Genomic DNA, 19,847 nt, shown 5'->3' with positions numbered 1-19,847 from the left:
GGGAGTAAAAAGAGCATCGGTGCTTTAACCACTCATACTATGAAGAATTACGGTGAATTAGTGAGAACAAGATAAACGAGCTCGCAATCCTGAGATTAGCTGTTATTACTATTTGGGGATTTTTACTTTTGGTGAAAATTACTGTATGTTACGCTAATTTCATTGATTGTATTGAAGTTGCTATGGTTTTTCAGCTGCGCGCTGAAACTTCCAGTATAAGCCTACTTTCAGCCGTTAGACCAAAGGGTACATCGGAAGAGACACGTTTCACCTCCAGGGTTTTCCAAGCTTGCACAAAGCCTCACATCACTCGTTCTATTGTACTTATTGTTTCTTTACACAAACAAAAGATACTGGAGCAGGCCTGGGGCCTTTTGGGTGTATAACTATTGTGTGTGTGTGTGTATAATTATTCCTGCCCTAATCATCAACTGTGCAACAGACCAGTCATTTCATTCCATGGTGTAATTAACCCAAGGAAAGCTGCATCAGAACCCATTTTAACCTTTTGCAAAGCCCTAAAGCATACATGGGCAACTGGCAGCCCGGGGGCCACATGCGGCCCCCATCTTCACTTAATGAGGCCCGCAGGAATACTGATATATTATTCGTTTCAGCTGTTATAATTCCAAACGTGCTAACATGACCAGCTTTAATTATTTCATTCTACTGTATATTAGTATCTTGATGACTAGCCTACTACTAGTCTTTTTTATGTCCATTGCATTTGTATTTAAGTTCATAAAGTAAGAAGTAACATAAGAACCTGTACATGCATTTGAAATTAAATACAAAAAATACTTTTCAGGATTCTAATTTAAAAGATTGCAAAAATAGCTGATCTACAAGCTCAAAACGTGTCGCACTGCGACGCGTTTTGAGCTTCGTCTTTGAGCTTTGTCTAGATCGTCTATTTTTGCTATTTTTGACTGTATATGCATTGTGGCCCTCTGCAGTGTGTGTGAAAATATAGTGGCCCTCTCCAGCATCAAAGTTGTCCAACCCTGCCCTAAAGTCACCGTAACCATATGTACATTCAGGACCAGGTCAGCTAGCCGTCCTGTCAAGCAGAGCTATCGCATTTTAACATGGGTGACAATAGCTTTCTCAAACATGGCACTGGAAGAAGAGGGGCTAAATTAGATCAATTATCGGCCTAGGGGTTAAGCTTGACTCGGCTCTATGGTGAGAAAGCTACTACCTGCTTTTGAAAGTGTGTGTGTGTGTGTGTGTGTGTGTGTGTGTGTGTGTGTGTGTGTGTGTGTGTGTGTGTGTGTGTGTGCGTGTGCGCGTGTGTGTGCATGTGGTTACACTTCCTTTCAGGGAGCAACAGCTGTTGCTTACATGGTCGCTCACATCCAGTAATATAAACATCACTCATGTTAGGATAAATAAATGCCACCACAGCCGTGGCCGCCTTAATGTACCCCCAGTATGTTTAATTATGGGGCCGATATTGCCATCATGGTGTAGGCTCTCGTATAAATGACACGTTTGAATTATAAGGATGACTTGTGCCTTGTTTATGGGATACACCAGCTGTATCCTTGGGTCTGAGATCGTGGGTGCTCTAAAGTTCTGGAGCTCTCGCTCCCGGAGGAGAATGTCTGTACGACAGAGAGAGAGAGATACAGATGAAAGTCATCATGATGCTGATCTGTAAATACTGACCCAGCAACAAGTATCTGCAAATAATTATTAGTATTTTGTTCCATGGGTGTAAGAGGTAAGTGTTGATGATGATGATGACCATATAAAGACAATTCCAGTGTTTTACATCTTTAAGACTAAACTTTCACCACACTCATTCTTATCGTCTAGCGTAGCAAACCCCACAAATGTTGTTGTGTGGAATTAAAGCAGCACTATATGTAACTTTCCTCTCGTACTCTTGATTTGAACCCGGGTCTCTGCACATGTGCCGAATAATTTTTTACCATTCTGCTAATAGAGCCTGCCTGATTGATCAGGGGATAAATTCAATCTTGACCCCCCCCCCCCTTCGGGGTGCATAGATCCATCACTTTAACCCATTTAGGCCTAGAATTATTGAATGCTTTAACTATTGAAAAATAGCAGATAGTGCACCGAGTGCCGCGCTGTGAGCTTGTAGATCTGCTATTTTTGAAAAAGTCGTGAAAATGTGTGCAAATCTTTGAATGTATGCATTTTCAAAGCGAACGTTTGTAACTCAAATTTTGCTTCTGGGTGGTCCCTGGAACTAAATATTTTGAGATGGGGGGGTCCGTGGCCAAATACATATCATTTTGGGGGTCCTTCACATGAAAAGTTTGAGAACCACTGACATAGTAGTCTCTCAAGAACATGTCTCATCCTGTGTCTAGGTGAGACCATCTAAATGTCTCTAAAGAGCAGGGAGACCAAATACAAACTCTTCCATTGTTTAAGTTATATTGTACTAGTAAGACGCCTCAGGGCGACATGCACAACCTCGCACCCTAATTCTTGGCCATCTGGCCAGTGATGTATATCGGACCAGTGACCCATATATGGAGATCCATGTAACACATCCCTTTTATGCCCAAACATGGAGATCCCTGACTGAACCAGCCGCACAGATATGGGCTGTCTTCCTCCATATATGGGCATTCCCATATGAAGTCCTGTTAGATATGGGCCTAATATTGATGACATGAGGGATCTCCATTTATGGGCATAAAAGGAATGTACTATATACAGCACATGGATATGTACATGGATATTCTGTTAGTGATTCCCATGACATCACAACATACAATATCTTTTATGCCCATATACATGGAGATCTCTATCTGAACCAGCCACACAGATATGGGCCATGTCTTGGCCATCTGGTCATGCAGCGATATATATCAATGACAACAGGGATCTTCATATATGGGCATAAAAGGGATTCTGGGGAATCCCCTATAAGGACTTTAACATACAGTTGGTGATGTCACCTGTGATATCACCTGTGATGTCACAGTGATGTGTCAAGGAAACCAACCCATAGACTGTAAAAATGTGTACACACATGTCTACACGCAGACAAGCTGTGACATTTCTCATGGTAAACTGCAACCTTCGGTCGCAATTAACATGCTCTACCATACAGATTGGACACAATTACATTTTATTCGTTTCAAAAAAGTTACATTGTGCTGCTTTAAGCAAAAACAATACTCTGTACAATTTGCTAATAATTTGCCTCGATTCTGTTTATTTACATAAACCATACTGATGCTAACTAAAGGAAGAGTGGGGCAGTTAGGTCATGAGGGAATGCTGGGATGTCCATATTTACATATTCAAATAGAACACACACTGGAACACTATAACCATGTCCACTGTGCATGTTTGCTGTATTGGGGGGGGGGGATGCTTATGGAGTACGGCTATGGATTCATACTTCGTTGTACGATGGTGTCGCACATTCTAGATAGCCGATCTACAATCTCACAACCAACATGTGAGCTTGTAAATCGGCTATTTTCGGGTTGACAAAGTTCATGCAGTTTTAGATAATAAAAAAAGTAAAAAATCTCAGCATTTGCCTCTGAGATGTAGTGGAGTAAGTGAAAGTATATTGCTATTGAAATACTCCACTAAAGTAAAAAATCCTCAGATTTATACTTAAGTATCCTACAGTACTTGGTTACTTTTTCCTTTTTTTTCCCTTTTTTTTACAACAAACTAACTATCTGAGTTTAGGCTAATCAATGTTATGTGAGTGTTTGAGTTTGACTGATCTGTTGCCCAAGACCTACCCTACCCTCTACTGGTGAGAATACATGCCTGACACAGTGTTTCTCAAACTTTTAAATTTCAAGGTCTCCCCTTAACTCTGGCAGTGTACAAATGGACCAAATGAACCCTAACAGGTTAATTTGGTTCCATTTGTACACTGCCAGAGTTACTGACTTGTAAGTGTCAATTTAGACCTCCCCTAAAGAACCCAGAGAGTACCTGGAATCCACTTTAGAGAACCACTGGCCTGACATACCGGTCAACACCTTTGTTGTGAGCAAGTGCAACACAGTGGGAGGAGTAGGCAGTTGTGGACCAAGTATACTTGCATCTTTTACTTAAGTAAAAGTATCAATACCACAATGTAGGAATCAATACTATGTTACAAGACAAGTACAAAAGTATTGTCATCAACACTTAAAGTACCAAAAGTAAAAGTAGACCTACTCATTATGCAGAATGTCCCATTTCACCAGTCAATGTATGTTTTCTAAACAATAATCCAAAATCTACAAACTATAAAGCTTTTCAAATAATTGTAGTGGAGTAAAAAAATGACAACATTTGCCTTTGAGATGTAGTGGAGTAAACGTTTAGGTATTTAAAATACTTCAGTAAAGTAAAAACTCCTCTGATCTGTACAGTAGGCGGCAGGCCTACTTCAGTTGTTTCCTCGCCGCTGGGAGTGGAGTTGTGTTTGTAGGGTTTACAGAGACAGTGCAGTTTAACTTTTGAAAAGTGTCCTCACGTTTTACAAGTTTAAAAGGGGTTTATTGTGATAAGATCGAATGACCCAGGCTAAATAATTGAGTTGATACTCTATTCTAATTATGGTTCTGTTCTAGTCTAGTCCCTGTTTAGTTTTTCTATTGCATATATTCGCCTATTCTCTGCTGTGTGTTTGCTGTTGCATAAACTGATCTAGGCAGTGTGTTCTGACTAGGATTTCAGTCAGGACAAGCTAACGCACCTGAAAGGACTTCCTTCTCTGCGAGCAGGGAAATAGAACTAGTTCAAATATTTACCGGCTATAAAGTGACATTTTGAACTTTACCCTCCGGGTTATTCGCTGTTACATGAGCTGCTTTTCAAGTGATATACAGCTCTCGTGATATAATTACAAGGTATATTATTGCATTTATGACAATCGTGCGCTTTGTTTGCCGCTCTGATCTCTCTGTGAGGATTGAATTCGTTTTGTTATCTCGTCAAATATTTCCAAATCAAGGCAGATAACTACGATTACAGGCTTTATAGTAGGCTATGTGTGTGCGCTTGCTCATTCTGCAAACCCTCGCCCTTGCGTGCACCCTGCAGACTGCAAGACATGCATGCTGTTTAAAACATTGCATGAAACAAAGTTTGTTTAAAAGGCTAATTGAAAATGTATAGCCTATAGGGGCTGCAAAGTGATTTTTATTCATATTTTCAACAAGTGTTAAATAGCTATTAGGCTAGCTCCATATTCCCGTATAATTGCGTGCTTGCTCAGTAACATCTCCCCATCTTTTTAGAACAGAAAATGTTCAGGTCGGGATAACAATTTCGTCCAATCAGGAGAGAGACCTCATACAGGATAAACAAGTGACATTTTATTAAACAAACAAATAAATAGAACTGATACACATGCTGATAAATGGTCTTTCATTTTCGGGCTCTCTCTCCTGATTGGCTGAAATGTGTATCCCTGTTTGCTAAATAGCTGAAAATACGGCTGTTATTGAGCAAACACTAGCAATGACAACTATCGGATTATAGAGCTTAAAGTTTAACATTGCACTTTTTGATTCCATCAAGAAATATCACTTTCAGCACCAGATCAATATCAATGAGGGCTGATAGGCTATATTACACTCCCTTCAAAGTGCATTATCAGTTCCATTAATTGAAAGTAAACACTGCTGTTACATGCCTGCACAGCGCTAATATCAGTCTAATGGTTGGTAATATAGATATGGGGATTTCTGCAGGTGTCAAGAATGAGATATGGTATTGACTGAACGTTTTAAACGGTCGCTCTTGGAAAGCACAATACACCCATACAATAGCCTACTACATGCCGTCCACTGGTCTGTGGAAGGTTTCTGACTGAAGATGCATGCTGAAGAGAAATAGAGTTCAGTGAATTTTGGCCAATAAGCCCTTTTTGAACAATACAGTGGTTCTCAACCCTCCCCCCTCCCCACCTAGCACTAAGAGTTGAGACACGGTTCTATTGTGAAAATAGCAGATCTACATGCTCACAACGCCTCCGTTGCAAGGCGTTGTGAGCATGTAGATCGGCTATTTTCACAATTTCTGCCTCTAATATTTGACAATTTGGCCAATGTTTAATTTGTCATTTTAGAGGAATTAAAATGTCCTTTAATTTGTCACTTTAGGAATGTGTAGATATACCCTCATATACGATTGAAACGTTATGTTGGTTTGTTTACTGTTGAGTGAGAAAACAACATTGCATATTAAGCTAATCATCTGGGGACACCCCAAACTAATTGGGAGACCCCCCTGGGTGGGGGTCCCGACCCACAGGTTGAGAACCACTGCACAAGAACATATATTTCACCATACCATGTTGTGGTGAGACTGTTTTGCATACATGTTCGACATCAATAGACTAAACGGGTCTAGAAAGAAACGACCATACAGCGTGCACATTTTAAGAAATGATATCAGTGATCCAAAGAGAAATAATGCCCAACTTGCCTCTCGCATTCAACCCTCACAAAGCGAGTATATATGCAGTCTAGATTGCAGCCTAAATTCCGTTACAGGGCGTCTGTTTCTCCTCTGCGGTTGGGGCCACAGCATGAAATAACCTATGTTAACAGAAATCGTGATGTAGAATTAACAAATAAAAAGAGCGAGAAGCCGAGAACATGAATGCAGGAAAGGACCAAAATGTTGAATTTAGTTGAATCTAACATATAGCCTGTTATTTTGTCGTTGTCTAATTGTTTACAACACATACAATATATATATTTTTTCCTTATAGGTCCCTCTTTTCTTGTTAGATTGATCAAAGGGCATTGGATCAGTTATTTTATATGTATTTCCTCCCCCCAGTTAGTTCTCCACCAGTGGTTATTCTAAAAAATAAATATGTCTCCTTGTCTTGAGCTAGTAAATAAAAAAAGGTTACAGAATGGGCTACTTGAAATAAATCTCTATTTGTTTTTTGTTTTGTTTATTCAAACAAACATATTACCATAAACACATGAAGACTTTGAATCACCTTTTGTATACATAGGCTAACTTTTTTTTTTTTTTTTTTTTTTTACATTATTACCAACTCGTACAAAACACGTTGCACTCGAGATAAAGCATGCGTGGGTTTCTATTTCAGCAAAACGAAGTAAAACGAAAAATCCTCCAGTCCAGACAAAACATATAAAAAGTAAAGTCACTGAAACGGTTCGCATTAAAACGGGCCTGTGGCAGGCAGCCCCCCCCCCCTGCATAGACGGGATATAAATCACAAAACAAGCAATATAAAAGTCTACTTAACTATGTACAATATATATTTCTTCTTTTTTAAACCAGATCCGGATTCGTGTTATGTTTGAAATTTCTCTTCCTAATCCGTGCGTAGCAGAGCAGAGCCCCCCCTAAAGAACCAACCACGTTCAAACCGGTGCGAGTTCTTCAAAGCAAAGCGAGCAGGGGGGAGAAAAAAAATAAAAAAAGCAACAACCGCTCCATTGTCTCTTGTGCTCGGCCTATAATGTACATCAAATGCAGCAATGTGTAACACGTCTTCATTACTTAAAAATCCAAAAAACTTGGACATTTTTCTCTTCCCCCCCCCCTTTTTTTTAAATTGCTGTGCAAGTTCATTTGGTAAACACATACAACCCGCATAATCCATTTTTTTGAAAAATAAAATGATTGCAACTAATCCAGTTTTAGTTGTCTTTGTTTTTGTCCCCGTTGGATTGGATTGGATGGATGGATGGATGGATGGATGGCAGCTAGCAGGGCTCACATACACCGACCTTCCCCCAATGCATTGATCGATTTTCGGTTATTATATCATCATTCATCGGGGCGTTTTTTTATCTATTTTTTAGTCGTTGCTGCTGCCGACCCGTCAGCTGTTGTACTGGCATGCGTTCAGGCTAGAGCCGGGGCTTTGCAAGCCGCTGTACCCGAAGGTCGGGTGCTGCTTGGACTTGAGTCTCAGCGTGGCCAGGCTGCTGTTGCACGTGTCCCTGTATACGCTGTACGGAGACCCGGGCGGCCCGTACGGGCACGCGGACGAGGTCATGGCCGAGTTGATGCCGGAGCCGCCGATGCCGTTGAGGTTGCTGATGTTGTTGAGGCCCGCGGCGGTCGGCATGCCCGGCACGGCCGACACCGAGTGGCCCATGCCGGAGGCCATGGTCATGGAGGAGATGGAGTTGGGCGCGGAGAACATGGACTGCGTGGTGAGCGGCGACATGGAGTTGAAGAAGGTGAAGTTCTTGGTGGACAGGGGCGCCGGCGCCAGGCCCTTGTTGGTCCAGTTGTTGTAGGTGTAGGCCGGGTACATGTCGTCGTAGGGCTGCATGAGGCCGCTGAACTGCGGCAGGTAGCTGTTCTTGCACAGGTCCATCTGCTGGTTGCGCTCCCGCTTCCTCCACTTGGCCCTGCGGTTCTTGAACCAGACCTGGACGGATGCGCATGGGGGGAAAGGAGCGTCAATATATAGGCTAAATATTGTGGAATGTAAGTGAGATATAGGCTATAATTAATCACGGAGGCTATTAATCAGGTATAGGCTATCAACCCACTTCCGAATGCGCATGGGATTATTAGGCCTATTAACAGTCATGAACACGACACGTTTAAAATAACCTTACACACACACACACACACACACACACACACACACACACACACACACACACACACACACACACACACACACACACACACACAGCATGTTGATATCCATATCCTATATAACAAAAAAAACGACCAGAGATGTCCGCCATTGCTTATAAATTTGATAAAATAAGATGTTTTGTCAAATTTCCATAAAGAATGGCGGACATCTATAGTAGTTTTTATAACATCCATTAGCCCCACTTCGCCAGGCCACTTTGCGAATCATTTTTTAATTCTCCAGTAGAAACAGTTTATAAGCAGCATCGTTTTAGTTGGCCCCGCGGGGCTATTTATAGCCTAGTCTGCACTGCAGTATGCAGTGCAGGGAACATGGTGGTATTGACAAATTGTCCACAAAGACATGAGCGATGTGACACAAGCCAAGAAGCTCATACGGAGGGCACCGTATATTATTATTTTTTAAAAGCCTCGTCAGCAAAATGTGCTTTTAGCTTATTTAAAACAAGCCGAAAATAGCCAAGCTGCAAGCTTTTTTAGTGAGCTTGTAGATCTGATATTCGGCACATGCATGGAGAGATGGTGTTTTAACCGTACCAACAGCTCGGTATTTCTTTTAACAGGATGGAATGGAAACCTACTCATAAAGCTAATGAACGACTTATATGAACAACTTCCAAAACACTTCAGACTGTAATAATATAATTCACATGGATGAATGGCCCGCTGCAATGTTACGCCTTGACATATCACCAAGTCCAGGTTTAGTGTAGGCTATACAGAAGTCTATTCCAACCATTTAAATTGTCCAAAGTACATATTCTATCATCCCATAATGAATTGGGAATATTTAGAGTGCCCTATAATGAGGAGTGTCTTATTCCCTGCATCGAACTGCAGGGTGCAGTGTAAGATAGCTAAATTAGTTTATCCTTTGTAGAATAATAATAAATCAAAATAAAAGTGTAACATAATTATACTGTGTGTGTGTGTGTGTGTGTGTGTGTGTGTGTGTGTGTGTGTGTGTGTGTGTGTGTGTGTGTGTGTGTGTGTGTGTGTGTGTGCGCGCGCGTGCGTGCGTGCGTGTGTGTGTGTGTGTGTGAGAGAGAGAGAGAGAGAGAGATTCTGCATTGTATTATTCACGTTGGAAAATTAGGCGCCAGCTGTTAAAACTAAAAGATTACGTCAGTAGATCGGGTCTGTGTATAAAAGATTTTCACAGCGTCTGCACAGAACAAGCCACGGAATATTAGCCTCATTTATTTCTTCAAAATGTCTGCACTCTGGTAAATGCAGAAACTTAGTAGGTTTCGTATTAACATAGCCTCATATGTTTGAAAGGTCAAATCAATTAAAATAAAATAAAAAAAACTATTGTTTATGCCTAGGCCTATATATATCTTAAATTGCGTGTTGTTGCACGATTAAATTGCCTATCGCAAAGCACAGACCAAACTTGTGATGTCATCCCAAAAGTTCTCCATTATAGCTCTAAAGGAAACAACATGTTGACGTATTGAGGGCAATTAAGGCTATTGTTGTGTGCACAGGTTGATACAATGTTTCCATGTGCGCGATAGCGTACATGTCAACCAAAATGGATTGATCTGGGCCGTTATTTAGGTTTTAATTAATGACCTGATCCATTAGTTAAGCCATTAACTAAACCTAAAAATAAAAACGATTGATGATTAATTATTTATTCAATAATAGAATTTTCATGTATTTTATGTATATTGACCACATAACATTATATAAATTGTGTAAATTAATGCAAATATCCTATAAATACGTGCAAATGTTATTTTATGACAGACAGAATATCTCTTAATAAACATAGTTATTAAACTCGTCGTCTGTCTATAACATTTATTTTAATAAGCCAAATGAATTAGCAATGGTATACATAGGCCCCTATATATAATAATATAAACATTGTTTCATAATGTTTATTATTGTCATTGTCATAATGTTTATTATTGACACATGCTACTTGCTTGTCTTCTAGTACAAGAATTAACCAGTGACTATAATGACGCTTGGGTGGAGGGTACATTAAATATGTCACTTTTACCTCGTTACCTTGTAATTAATGATGGAATAATCTGTAACCGCGAAGCCAATCAACCTATACCGCAAAACACTTGAACTGGCCCTTTGTCTTTGTCAGATAATGTTACCTCTGCACAATGAAAGCTACCAAAAATGCATGTACACAAATACATGCACAATTGTGTTGCTTTTTTTCTCCTCTTCTTCTTCAAATGCATGTATAACTAAAACTTATTTTTAAAAACAGATTAAAGGTGTTCCATTGGGTTCCCGACACGAATGAGTTAATAATGTAGTATCAAAAATAGTTTAACCACTTTAAACATCATCTATTTGAAAATAGCCGGATATATCGACAAGCTCACAATGCATCACATTGGCAATTTAAATAAATATCTTTCAAAAATATTTTTTGAAACATTTTAACAAAGGCTACCTATATAGGCCTATACTGGCACAAATGTTTGGCATTTGGGGCACCGCCAATATTAATTTGGGGGTCGTCCTTGACAGGAAAGGGTTTTGAGAACAACGGCAGGCCTGTAAATCATAACGTCAGTGTCAGGCAGAAACCTCGTATCTCCAAGTTTCAAATTTGCTTTTTTTAAAAAATAGCAGATCTGCAAGCACACAACGGCTCTCGCAGTGTGCTTGTAGATTGGCTATTTTCACAATTTTGAATTTCAGTTTTGAAAATAATAACAAAAAGGAAGGTTTTGGACATACAAGGTTTCCACCCGACAGCGACGATAAGTTCTAAAGTAGGGCATGAGGCCTGGTTCTCTTACCCGGACCCTGGCCTCGGTCAGGTTGGTCCACACAGCGATCTCCTCCCTGGTGCTCATGTCCGGGTAGCGGTTCCTCTGGAACGTGGACTCCAGCTCCTGCAGCTGCTGCGAGGTGAAGTGGGTCCTCTGCCGCCGCTGCTTCTTCTTGTTCTTGGGGTCGTCCGCGTTCCCGTCATCGCTCCGATGCTCGACACTCCGCTCCTTTTCTGTCGGAGCCGTGAGAAAAACAGGAACTGTTTGTTGTGTAGTTTGAATACATGTCACTCACTTTGGAGTTTGGATGACTTATTATAAGGCAACAAAACGTGTTATCTTCTTCCCCCCAAAATGTTAAGTTATATTCAAAAAGCGCTACAATTAAAGGTAGCAGCATTAGGGCACTAGCACCGCAACAAGCAAAACAAACCCCTAACCTATTAGGCCGTCAAGGACTGCAAAGGTTAATCTCACCGTGCAAAGCGAGTCAAAAGACAAAATAATATATAATGCATTTAGAAAATATGTTTTGTGCCACAGAAATACTCCATATCCAAGAATTAAACCAAACATCATTGCCATACACACACACACACACACACACACACACACACACACACACACACACACACACACACACACACACACACACACACACACACACTATTCTAACCTCCAGTTTAGATCAATATTTTTCTTTTTATCGCGGAGTTTGTCCACTCTTACCATTTCCAAAATCTAGCATTCATGTTCCCCCAAGATAGCCCATACACATAAACCTGGAGGTTCAACAAATGCAGAGGTCTGTTCAAAATCAGCAATTTAAATGCCTGAGAACAACATTAAACAACATTTAATACACACACACACACACACACACACACACACACACACACACACACACACACACACACACACACACACACACACACATAAACACAAACGTTTTCTTAAATCCACTGTTTCCACACGTCTTGCTCATATATATGGAAATAATACAACAGGCCTGCATATTTCAAAACATGAACAATGCGTCTTTGTTTGCCTGAAATGATATGACCAAGTTGTACAACATATCATAAGGCCTACTGTATCAAACCTCGAACACATCAAAGTTACTGCTCACACTGTTGACAAATGACAATGCAGGCGTTTGTGCTTTTAGTAACGTAACGCAGTGCATAATAATAGCACATGCATGTATTATTTAGAGGCTAATCACAATAAGTTAATTGGCAGCAGGCTGTTTTTGTTGACAGGCCTCTCTTTACTCAGAGTTAAAACATTGGTGATTTTGGTGTGTCTGCCAAGAGTTTTGCTCATAACACGCATGGAATGGAAATGTAAATCAACCACACAAAAAAAAGCTAAACAATTGTATTTCACCTATGGTGTTATGCTGGAAGAGTGGACGGAATATGGACAGACTTTACGTTGCTATTAGCCCACAATAGATTGATTTCTCGACCATTCCCCTGTAATAGTAGCGCAGTGTTTCCCAAACGTTTCAGGTCGAGACCCAAAAGAGAGATTAGACGTTTGCCCGGGACCCAAAATAGTGAAAATAGCAGATCTATTAGGTCACAACGGAATTTATTTTATTTATTTTTCTCATGAAATGACTTTAATTCATGAAAATCTTTTCTTTTTGGGTAATGTTTTTTTTATAATTATTCTTGTTTTGAAATAATAACAATAATTAAAAATAAAATGTTGGAAACAAAAAATTAAGGGACCCATAAAAATTGGTCCGTGACCCACAAATGGGTCCCGACCAGTGTTTGGGAACCAGCGGAGTATAGTCGAGCTCGCGGTGCTTATAGGCGTGCTTATGTCAACATGAAATAACTTGTTAGCAAACCAAAGGGAGTTCAGAGTTATCGCAGAGTTACATTTGCAAATGCCAGCCATTTTGCACCATTGAGTGAGTAGTATAATGTACCTGCTAATTCTGTGTCTGACGACTCGCTGCTTGAGTTCTCTAACGTTTCTCGACCGTTGGCGGTTGTTGCGGTGGGTCTCGGCAAATGAAACGCAGGGGCCACGACGACGTCGCGCTGCGGCGGCGGTGCTCTCACTGCCTCCGCGATTCTGTCCAAATTCATCCCACCTTTAGAGAAAAGAATGATGCGTAATGGAAAAGCAAAAGGATGTGAATCCTACTGGTTGTTGCTGTGTGTGTGTGCGTGCGGGATGATCTCTTTTCCTCAACCGCTATGCTATAAAATTATCCACCACCCGTTGCCGAATAGAAGCCATCGCAAAGGGGAGTTTAAAAAAAGAAAAAGAAGACAATAACTGCAAAAAAAGAAGAAGAAAAAAAGGAAGAAAAAATGTCCAGGAGATTTTTGACACAACAAAATACGCGGCCCCCCTTTTTTTCTCCAAGAAGGAATGACGAGATTGACGACCCGGCCGCGCTGCGCTGTGGTTGTTGCTGTTTCTTTCCTCTGGTGGGAATGTCTAGTCCTGATCGAGTGGAAGTTCTCGCTCTCGGAGCCTGAGAGATGAGACCCACCCATCCTCTGCGTTCAACCTCCCAGAAATCACTCAGTCCCACCCACACACACACACACACACACACACACACACACACACACACACACACACACACACACACACACACACACACACACCGCGGATAGTGCTTTTTAAGGGGAGTTTTATCTCACGGGAGCGCACGGGGTGACGGTGACGCGCCTTAGTTTTTTTTCTTCTCACTGCTCTGTCTGGTGGAAACTTTGTGGAGTGTAAAAATGGGTCTTTTATACTATTCGTGCAGGCATGTTTGAAATACGTCCCCACAGCAGCTAGACTAGAGCAATGGCACGGTGCAGCTGGCTTGTGCAGGGAGCGCTTATATACACACTCCGCACACAATGTAGGCTATATCTCGAATATGTGCGGAGCTGAATAAACATTTGCCATGTAGGTCTGCATGCTCCACCGTGCCCTAGCTTCTTTTCAAGTCGAAAAGTGGAAGATGTCTCTTATCGAGGCTTTATTTATAGTACATGAAGTGTCGTTCTATCGTTTTATGGGCAGTGAGATTTTAGCTGGCTTTTCTTTTCTACGACATGTAAACAATCTCGCATAATAAAAGTAAGGCAGGATCTCCCCCTCCCTCCCCTGCACGCTCTTCTCTCCCTTTCGCTCACGCCTTCTCTCGCTATACAGTGAGTGCTTGCCATGTCTTGTCTTCTCTAACGACAACATGTCTGTTATTTCAACCGTTTATTATTTCTATGACCAACATGATCAACACAAGTAACTGCAGGATCTAATCTTAATACTGCATTATTATGATATTCTTTTATGTCAATTAATGTCTATATGAATTGAATACAAAAGGACCCCAATGTATAAACAAGCCATTGTGCTTTCTTGGGTTTAAATTGTATCTCTGTTACTGTCATGTGCTTTATATGCAAACTGCTGATAAAGTATTCAATCAATTCAATCAATGAACTTCTCAAAAACCTGCAGAAAGTGGCACAAGGCCATGTGCATCTCATTGATCCCCATACATGCAGTGCAGCTTCAATCAACACATTGAAATGAATATGAATACAATTAAAAATGAACACGGGCCTAAATTATTCAATTGGAACTTCAAGAAGTGCACTCCAGCAGCCCCGTTGCATATTGGAACCACATGTTCAGTTCTTCTGCCCTCAAGCTGAAAACGTAGACTATATAGCCTACTGTATAAATATAATTCCACAAACACTGATGATGGCGCGTCTGGCCAGTGTCTCGCTAATTACTGAATATGTAATCTGAAAAAAGTAATCACTTAATGGCTGGGGGTCATTTCAGCCGTCCCCGTGACATCAACCTTCTTGGGAGGCCAAAAAAGCTTTTTAAAAGCTTTTTTATTGTCTATATTAAATCCCTGATATTGCAATGTGGTGTTACTTGATAAAATAGAATAGGGGTTAAATTGATATTGGCCAGGTGCAAAAGGGGAATATTAAGTAGCATAGCAATAACCAATAGTTAGTCGGACCTGAGTTGCTTAAAACTGCTGGACTATACACCAAATCTCGCCAAAAATAGCAGGTCTACAAGCTCACCATGCGTTGCAACCTGACTTGTTGTGAGCTTGTAGATCTGCTATTTTTGGTTTATATTTTCCCCCAGAATAGGGATGTTGGGGTGGGGTCAAGTGGTAGTATACTTATATTCCAGACCAAAAACACGCAAGAACACACGCAGGGGCGTCAATTGGGTATGGCAGGGGTATGCAGCTGCCATACCTTGGCTACAGGGGGAAATAATAAAAATTTACTTTTCATCGTGCCTCTTGCTAAGGTATGGCAACATGACTGGTGTCTTGCACGCGCGCCCATGTTGCCATACCTTAGCTTGTTCTGAACTGACGCCACTGAACACACGCACTACATACTAACTATCACTACCAACTACCAACCTTGGCATGCATCCTCTGCAGGAGGCAGGAGCACTGCACAACCCCATGGAACTGATTTGTTTGATGTCCAAACTTAGTCTGCTGCCACACACAATCATCTGTAATTCAGCGGCGCCTGCTGGCCAAAAACTACGGAGGCGAAATGGCATATTGGCAGTTATTTTGACGTCAGCATATGGGGCCTGTACACTGCAGTGCTGTTACATTTCTGGGCTTAGGTGATGCCTGGGCGAACAGTTTAGTTTAGTTTACACACTCACGGAGAAGTGGAATATAATTTACAGACTATTTGAGTGAGACATATAGCCTATACCTACGACTCAATATGTTTAACCACTTATACATTGATGTCGTGAAAACAACAGATCTGCTATTTTTTACTAGTGTGAGAGAAAAAAAAATCCATGCATTTGTTTATCATAATGGCATGGCCAAAATAGGGACACCAGTTTGTAAGTGGTTAATTAGTCGAACTCGAAAGCACTCTCTCTCTCTCTCTCTCTCTCTCTCTCATCTCTCTCTCTCTCTCTCTCTCTCTCTGTCTCTCTCTCTCTCTCTCTCTCTCTCTCTCTCTCTCTGTCTCTCTCTCTTTCTATCTCTCTCTCTCTCTCTGTCTCTGCTCTCTCTCTCTCTCTCTCTCTCTCTCTCTCTCTCTCTCTCTCTCTGTCTCTCTCTCTCTCTCTCTCTCTCTCTCTCTCTCTCTCGTTGTCTCTCTGTCTCTCTCTCATGGTTTGTGCGCAATTACGCACACATGTCGACCTGCTCAGAGTCAGGCTAACCTGTATCAGGTAATGTATGTCGGCTTAAGGCCTGCTCAGTGCGCCGTCTGGCCCAAAGATCACGCCAGGCGCCAGCATGGAGCATTTTAGGCCATTGTATGACAGTGACTTTTGACATGAGACCCCGTCCGACTGGAAAACTCCCTGAAGGCCCTTTCAAGAAGCCAATTGTACAGCCTCTCAAGAGTCACTTGCCTTTTTTTTCGTGTATACTTTTTCAAGCCCTCTTGTAACCGCAGTGACTTCTTGTCTTACAAAGCCTTGAGCATTACTGTTTTTAATGCATGCTTTTGATTATGTATAGTCCTAATCTGCCCTGTTAAAGGTAGTTCTTTCAGCTATTTTCACAATATAGCCCCAAAACTATAATATAAAATGATTTGTCATTCTGTTAAACTTATAGTCGACATGGTTTGTCATGACATGTTCTCTTTGTTAAGAGAACATGCGTCGGCTTTCAAAGCAAAGCCCCTTTCCTAAAATTAAAGAAATAATCAGCAGCATCATTGATTAATTACACATTATAGTGCGTGACTAAAAAACGACCCAGAGGACAACGACGAGTTACAGTGTAATAACAACTCTAGAACAGATGACCACCTCTGCTGTTTTGTAATAAATTACCTCAGAGAGATGTGTTCATCCCGTGTGGCTGCGGTTTCTAAATTGTGTCAACATGTGCTTTATTATTTTATGTATTTTTTCCTTACTTGTGGTGATTGTGTTGCAGCAGGGCAGTTGGCCAACCGGACTCATAAAGTCGTTATTTTGGAGTTTCATTGTGTCACTATCGGCGCGCGTAAAAACGCCGTGCGCAAATGGGCCTACAAGTCTGCCGAGTATTATAGTGTTATGGGTTAGGGTTAGATTTTACAATCAAATCGATTTCAGTGCTAATTAATAATTATTATGCTAATATTATAGGGGATTGTTTTCTAAATAGAATAGGCCCGCCAGAAGCTGTGTTACAGGCACAGCCGGGTATAGGAGTCAGTGTACTTGCCTCGCGTGTGAAGGATGACATGAAAAGCCTTTTCATCCGGCAGGATAGGTCAACGAGGCCAGTAGCAACACTAACACTAGGCTAACAAAGTGGTAAGGTAGTCTAACGCTCACATTTTTCCTCCAAAGAGCGAAAATAAACCCGACGACTGTCGTTAATCATAAACCAAACAAAACGGGAATTTGACTTTTTTGGTAGGCCCATATAGTGTTTTTGTTTTACACTATCTTTGTATGGAAAGTAAACAACCCATGGGGAGCTATAAGGTGTCAAACATACAGAAAATTAAAGCTGGTTTGCTCGTTTGAAAGGGACGTGGGCATGCGGATGCAACTGGACACGGCAGGTAACGTGAGCACTGAGCAGCACTCCGGACGGTGATGGCCATCGTGTCCCCTTATTGGTACTGGACACTCGGCCCGGGTCTGCTTGACCCCGCCGGTCCGACAACCAACAACAACAACACGTGGGGAATTATTCCTCTGGAAGAACGTCATGCAGGGGCCGGTGGAAGATCCATTAAATCTCAATTTCAGATAGCCTGTATATATAATGACTCCTATAGACATCCTACAACATGCCTATTTTACCCTCGTGTTTGTTTTACCCATGCAGCAAAAGATTTTAGGTCAAATACACGAGGAACTGTGTCATCATGTGTAGCTTAGGATGCTGTCTGTCAATCCTTTCCCAATTCTGTCCATCAACTTTGAGTGAGACAGCAGGTTATTTGTTGTGACGCGTCTACTGTCTGTTTGTATATGGATGAGCCTTTAAGTAAAGTATGTATTTAAAAAAATACAAATATTATAATAATATAATGCCACCTGATGGAATGCATAGTCCTAACTAAAAATAGATAGATAATATATATATATATATATATATATATATATATATATATATATATATATATATATATATATATATATAGTGGGTGGTGAATTGGAGGGTAATTAATACCATTTAGTCGAGTTAATGCTTTCCCAATATTTTAGACTAATATGTTGTAATTAATTAATTTAATTATTTGGCCTAGCCTATACGTGACAGACTTAATTCAGACTTGACTTGATTTTACGCAGACTTTCTGAGACAATGAGGGAATTATTTGTAATCCCAAATAAATGTGACTATTTTAATATAGGTTTCTTGCAGCACTGATATGGTCCAGTGGTTACAGACGAAAATGATGTGGGCTTCAAAGAAGTCATATCAGTTACATGACACGGGATTAACCAAGCTATTGTTTCAAAAATGTTGCCGGCGCGTTTTCTTTCATTGGCCATGGATACGAAAATGTTATTCAAATATTTAATCGCGCTCACCTTTGCATCATATCATTGTGTTTCCGCATAGGCTGTAGGAGTGATTTACAGCTATAGCGACACTTGCACTGCTCATATACACTCACTATATTGTTCCCACAACCTTGCTGTTTTTACGCGTTGCAATGCATTCAAAAGCCAAATCTCTAATTGCAAAACATAGGCATGCATTCTACATAACTATCTGTGCACAACGTGCATGCATCCATACCTGTGTCCCCGCAAGAGATTACATTCTTTGACAGATTCAGTTCCATTCCAGTTGCCTGCAGGATAGAAAACAAGAGAGACGTATAATTAACATCAAAATTCACATATCTCACTGTCAAATCTCTCCCAATGCATTGCGTTTGGCCTATTATTAGATAATGAATTGCTGACATTCATCAAATGGTGTATATATTATAGATCATATAAGATGTATAATACATCGTATTGCTATTACTAAGCCAACGATAAGCCATCTAAACCTTTATAACCTTTTATTATTCCCTCTGATTGTTCCAACAGTGGGTTTACTTATACTGATTCAACCACTATAGCTATATTGTGCGTGTGTACCCGTGACACTCACAGATCGCTATCTTGACGTTGCTAAAAGTTTATCTTTGCCAATGATGTATACACATAACCCCTCTTATCTCCAGGAATCCCTTTGCTCATTCTACGTCGACCGTAAATCTTGACATAATTCTCCTTCGCTCCCATTAGGCATTCACACGCGCGCGTCGCGGGCACGCACACACACAGGTTGGTTGGCTTGGCACCGATTCTCATCTTGTTCATTTGCCATGTCAGTCAGAGGTTATTGTCATTTCATATGGTCCATGTCAGACAGGTATTATTGACATTTTACATTGTGCTGCAGTGAGTATTGGAACTGTGGTCCGACCGTGGCTCCAACGTTTTCATGTCAAGGACCCCACAATTTAG

At 40.9% G+C, this 19,847-nt stretch overlaps 1 protein-coding gene across 1 annotated transcript; it reads right to left on the bottom strand.

The window, feature by feature from the left end:
* Positions 1 to 7,819: 7,819 nt before the first annotated feature.
* Positions 7,820 to 19,174, bottom strand: pitx1 (paired-like homeodomain 1; the record flags this gene model as incomplete). The annotated part of the gene is made up of 4 exons (XM_080749104.1): positions 19,126 to 19,174; positions 13,315 to 13,482; positions 11,397 to 11,602; positions 7,820 to 8,377 (listed from the first exon to the last, which is right to left on the bottom strand). The coding sequence occupies exons 1-4, from the start codon at positions 19,169 to 19,171 to the stop codon at positions 7,820 to 7,822; spliced, it is 978 nt and encodes a 325-aa protein (XP_080605230.1). The 5' UTR covers positions 19,172 to 19,174.
* Positions 19,175 to 19,847: the final 673 nt, after the last annotated feature.

This window comes from Nannobrachium achirus (genome assembly GCF_963921795.1).
Source record: "Nannobrachium achirus genome assembly, chromosome: 19".
Lineage (NCBI taxonomy): Eukaryota > Metazoa > Chordata > Actinopteri > Myctophiformes > Myctophidae > Nannobrachium > Nannobrachium achirus.
This window is presented reverse-complemented; position numbering and strand designations above follow the sequence as displayed.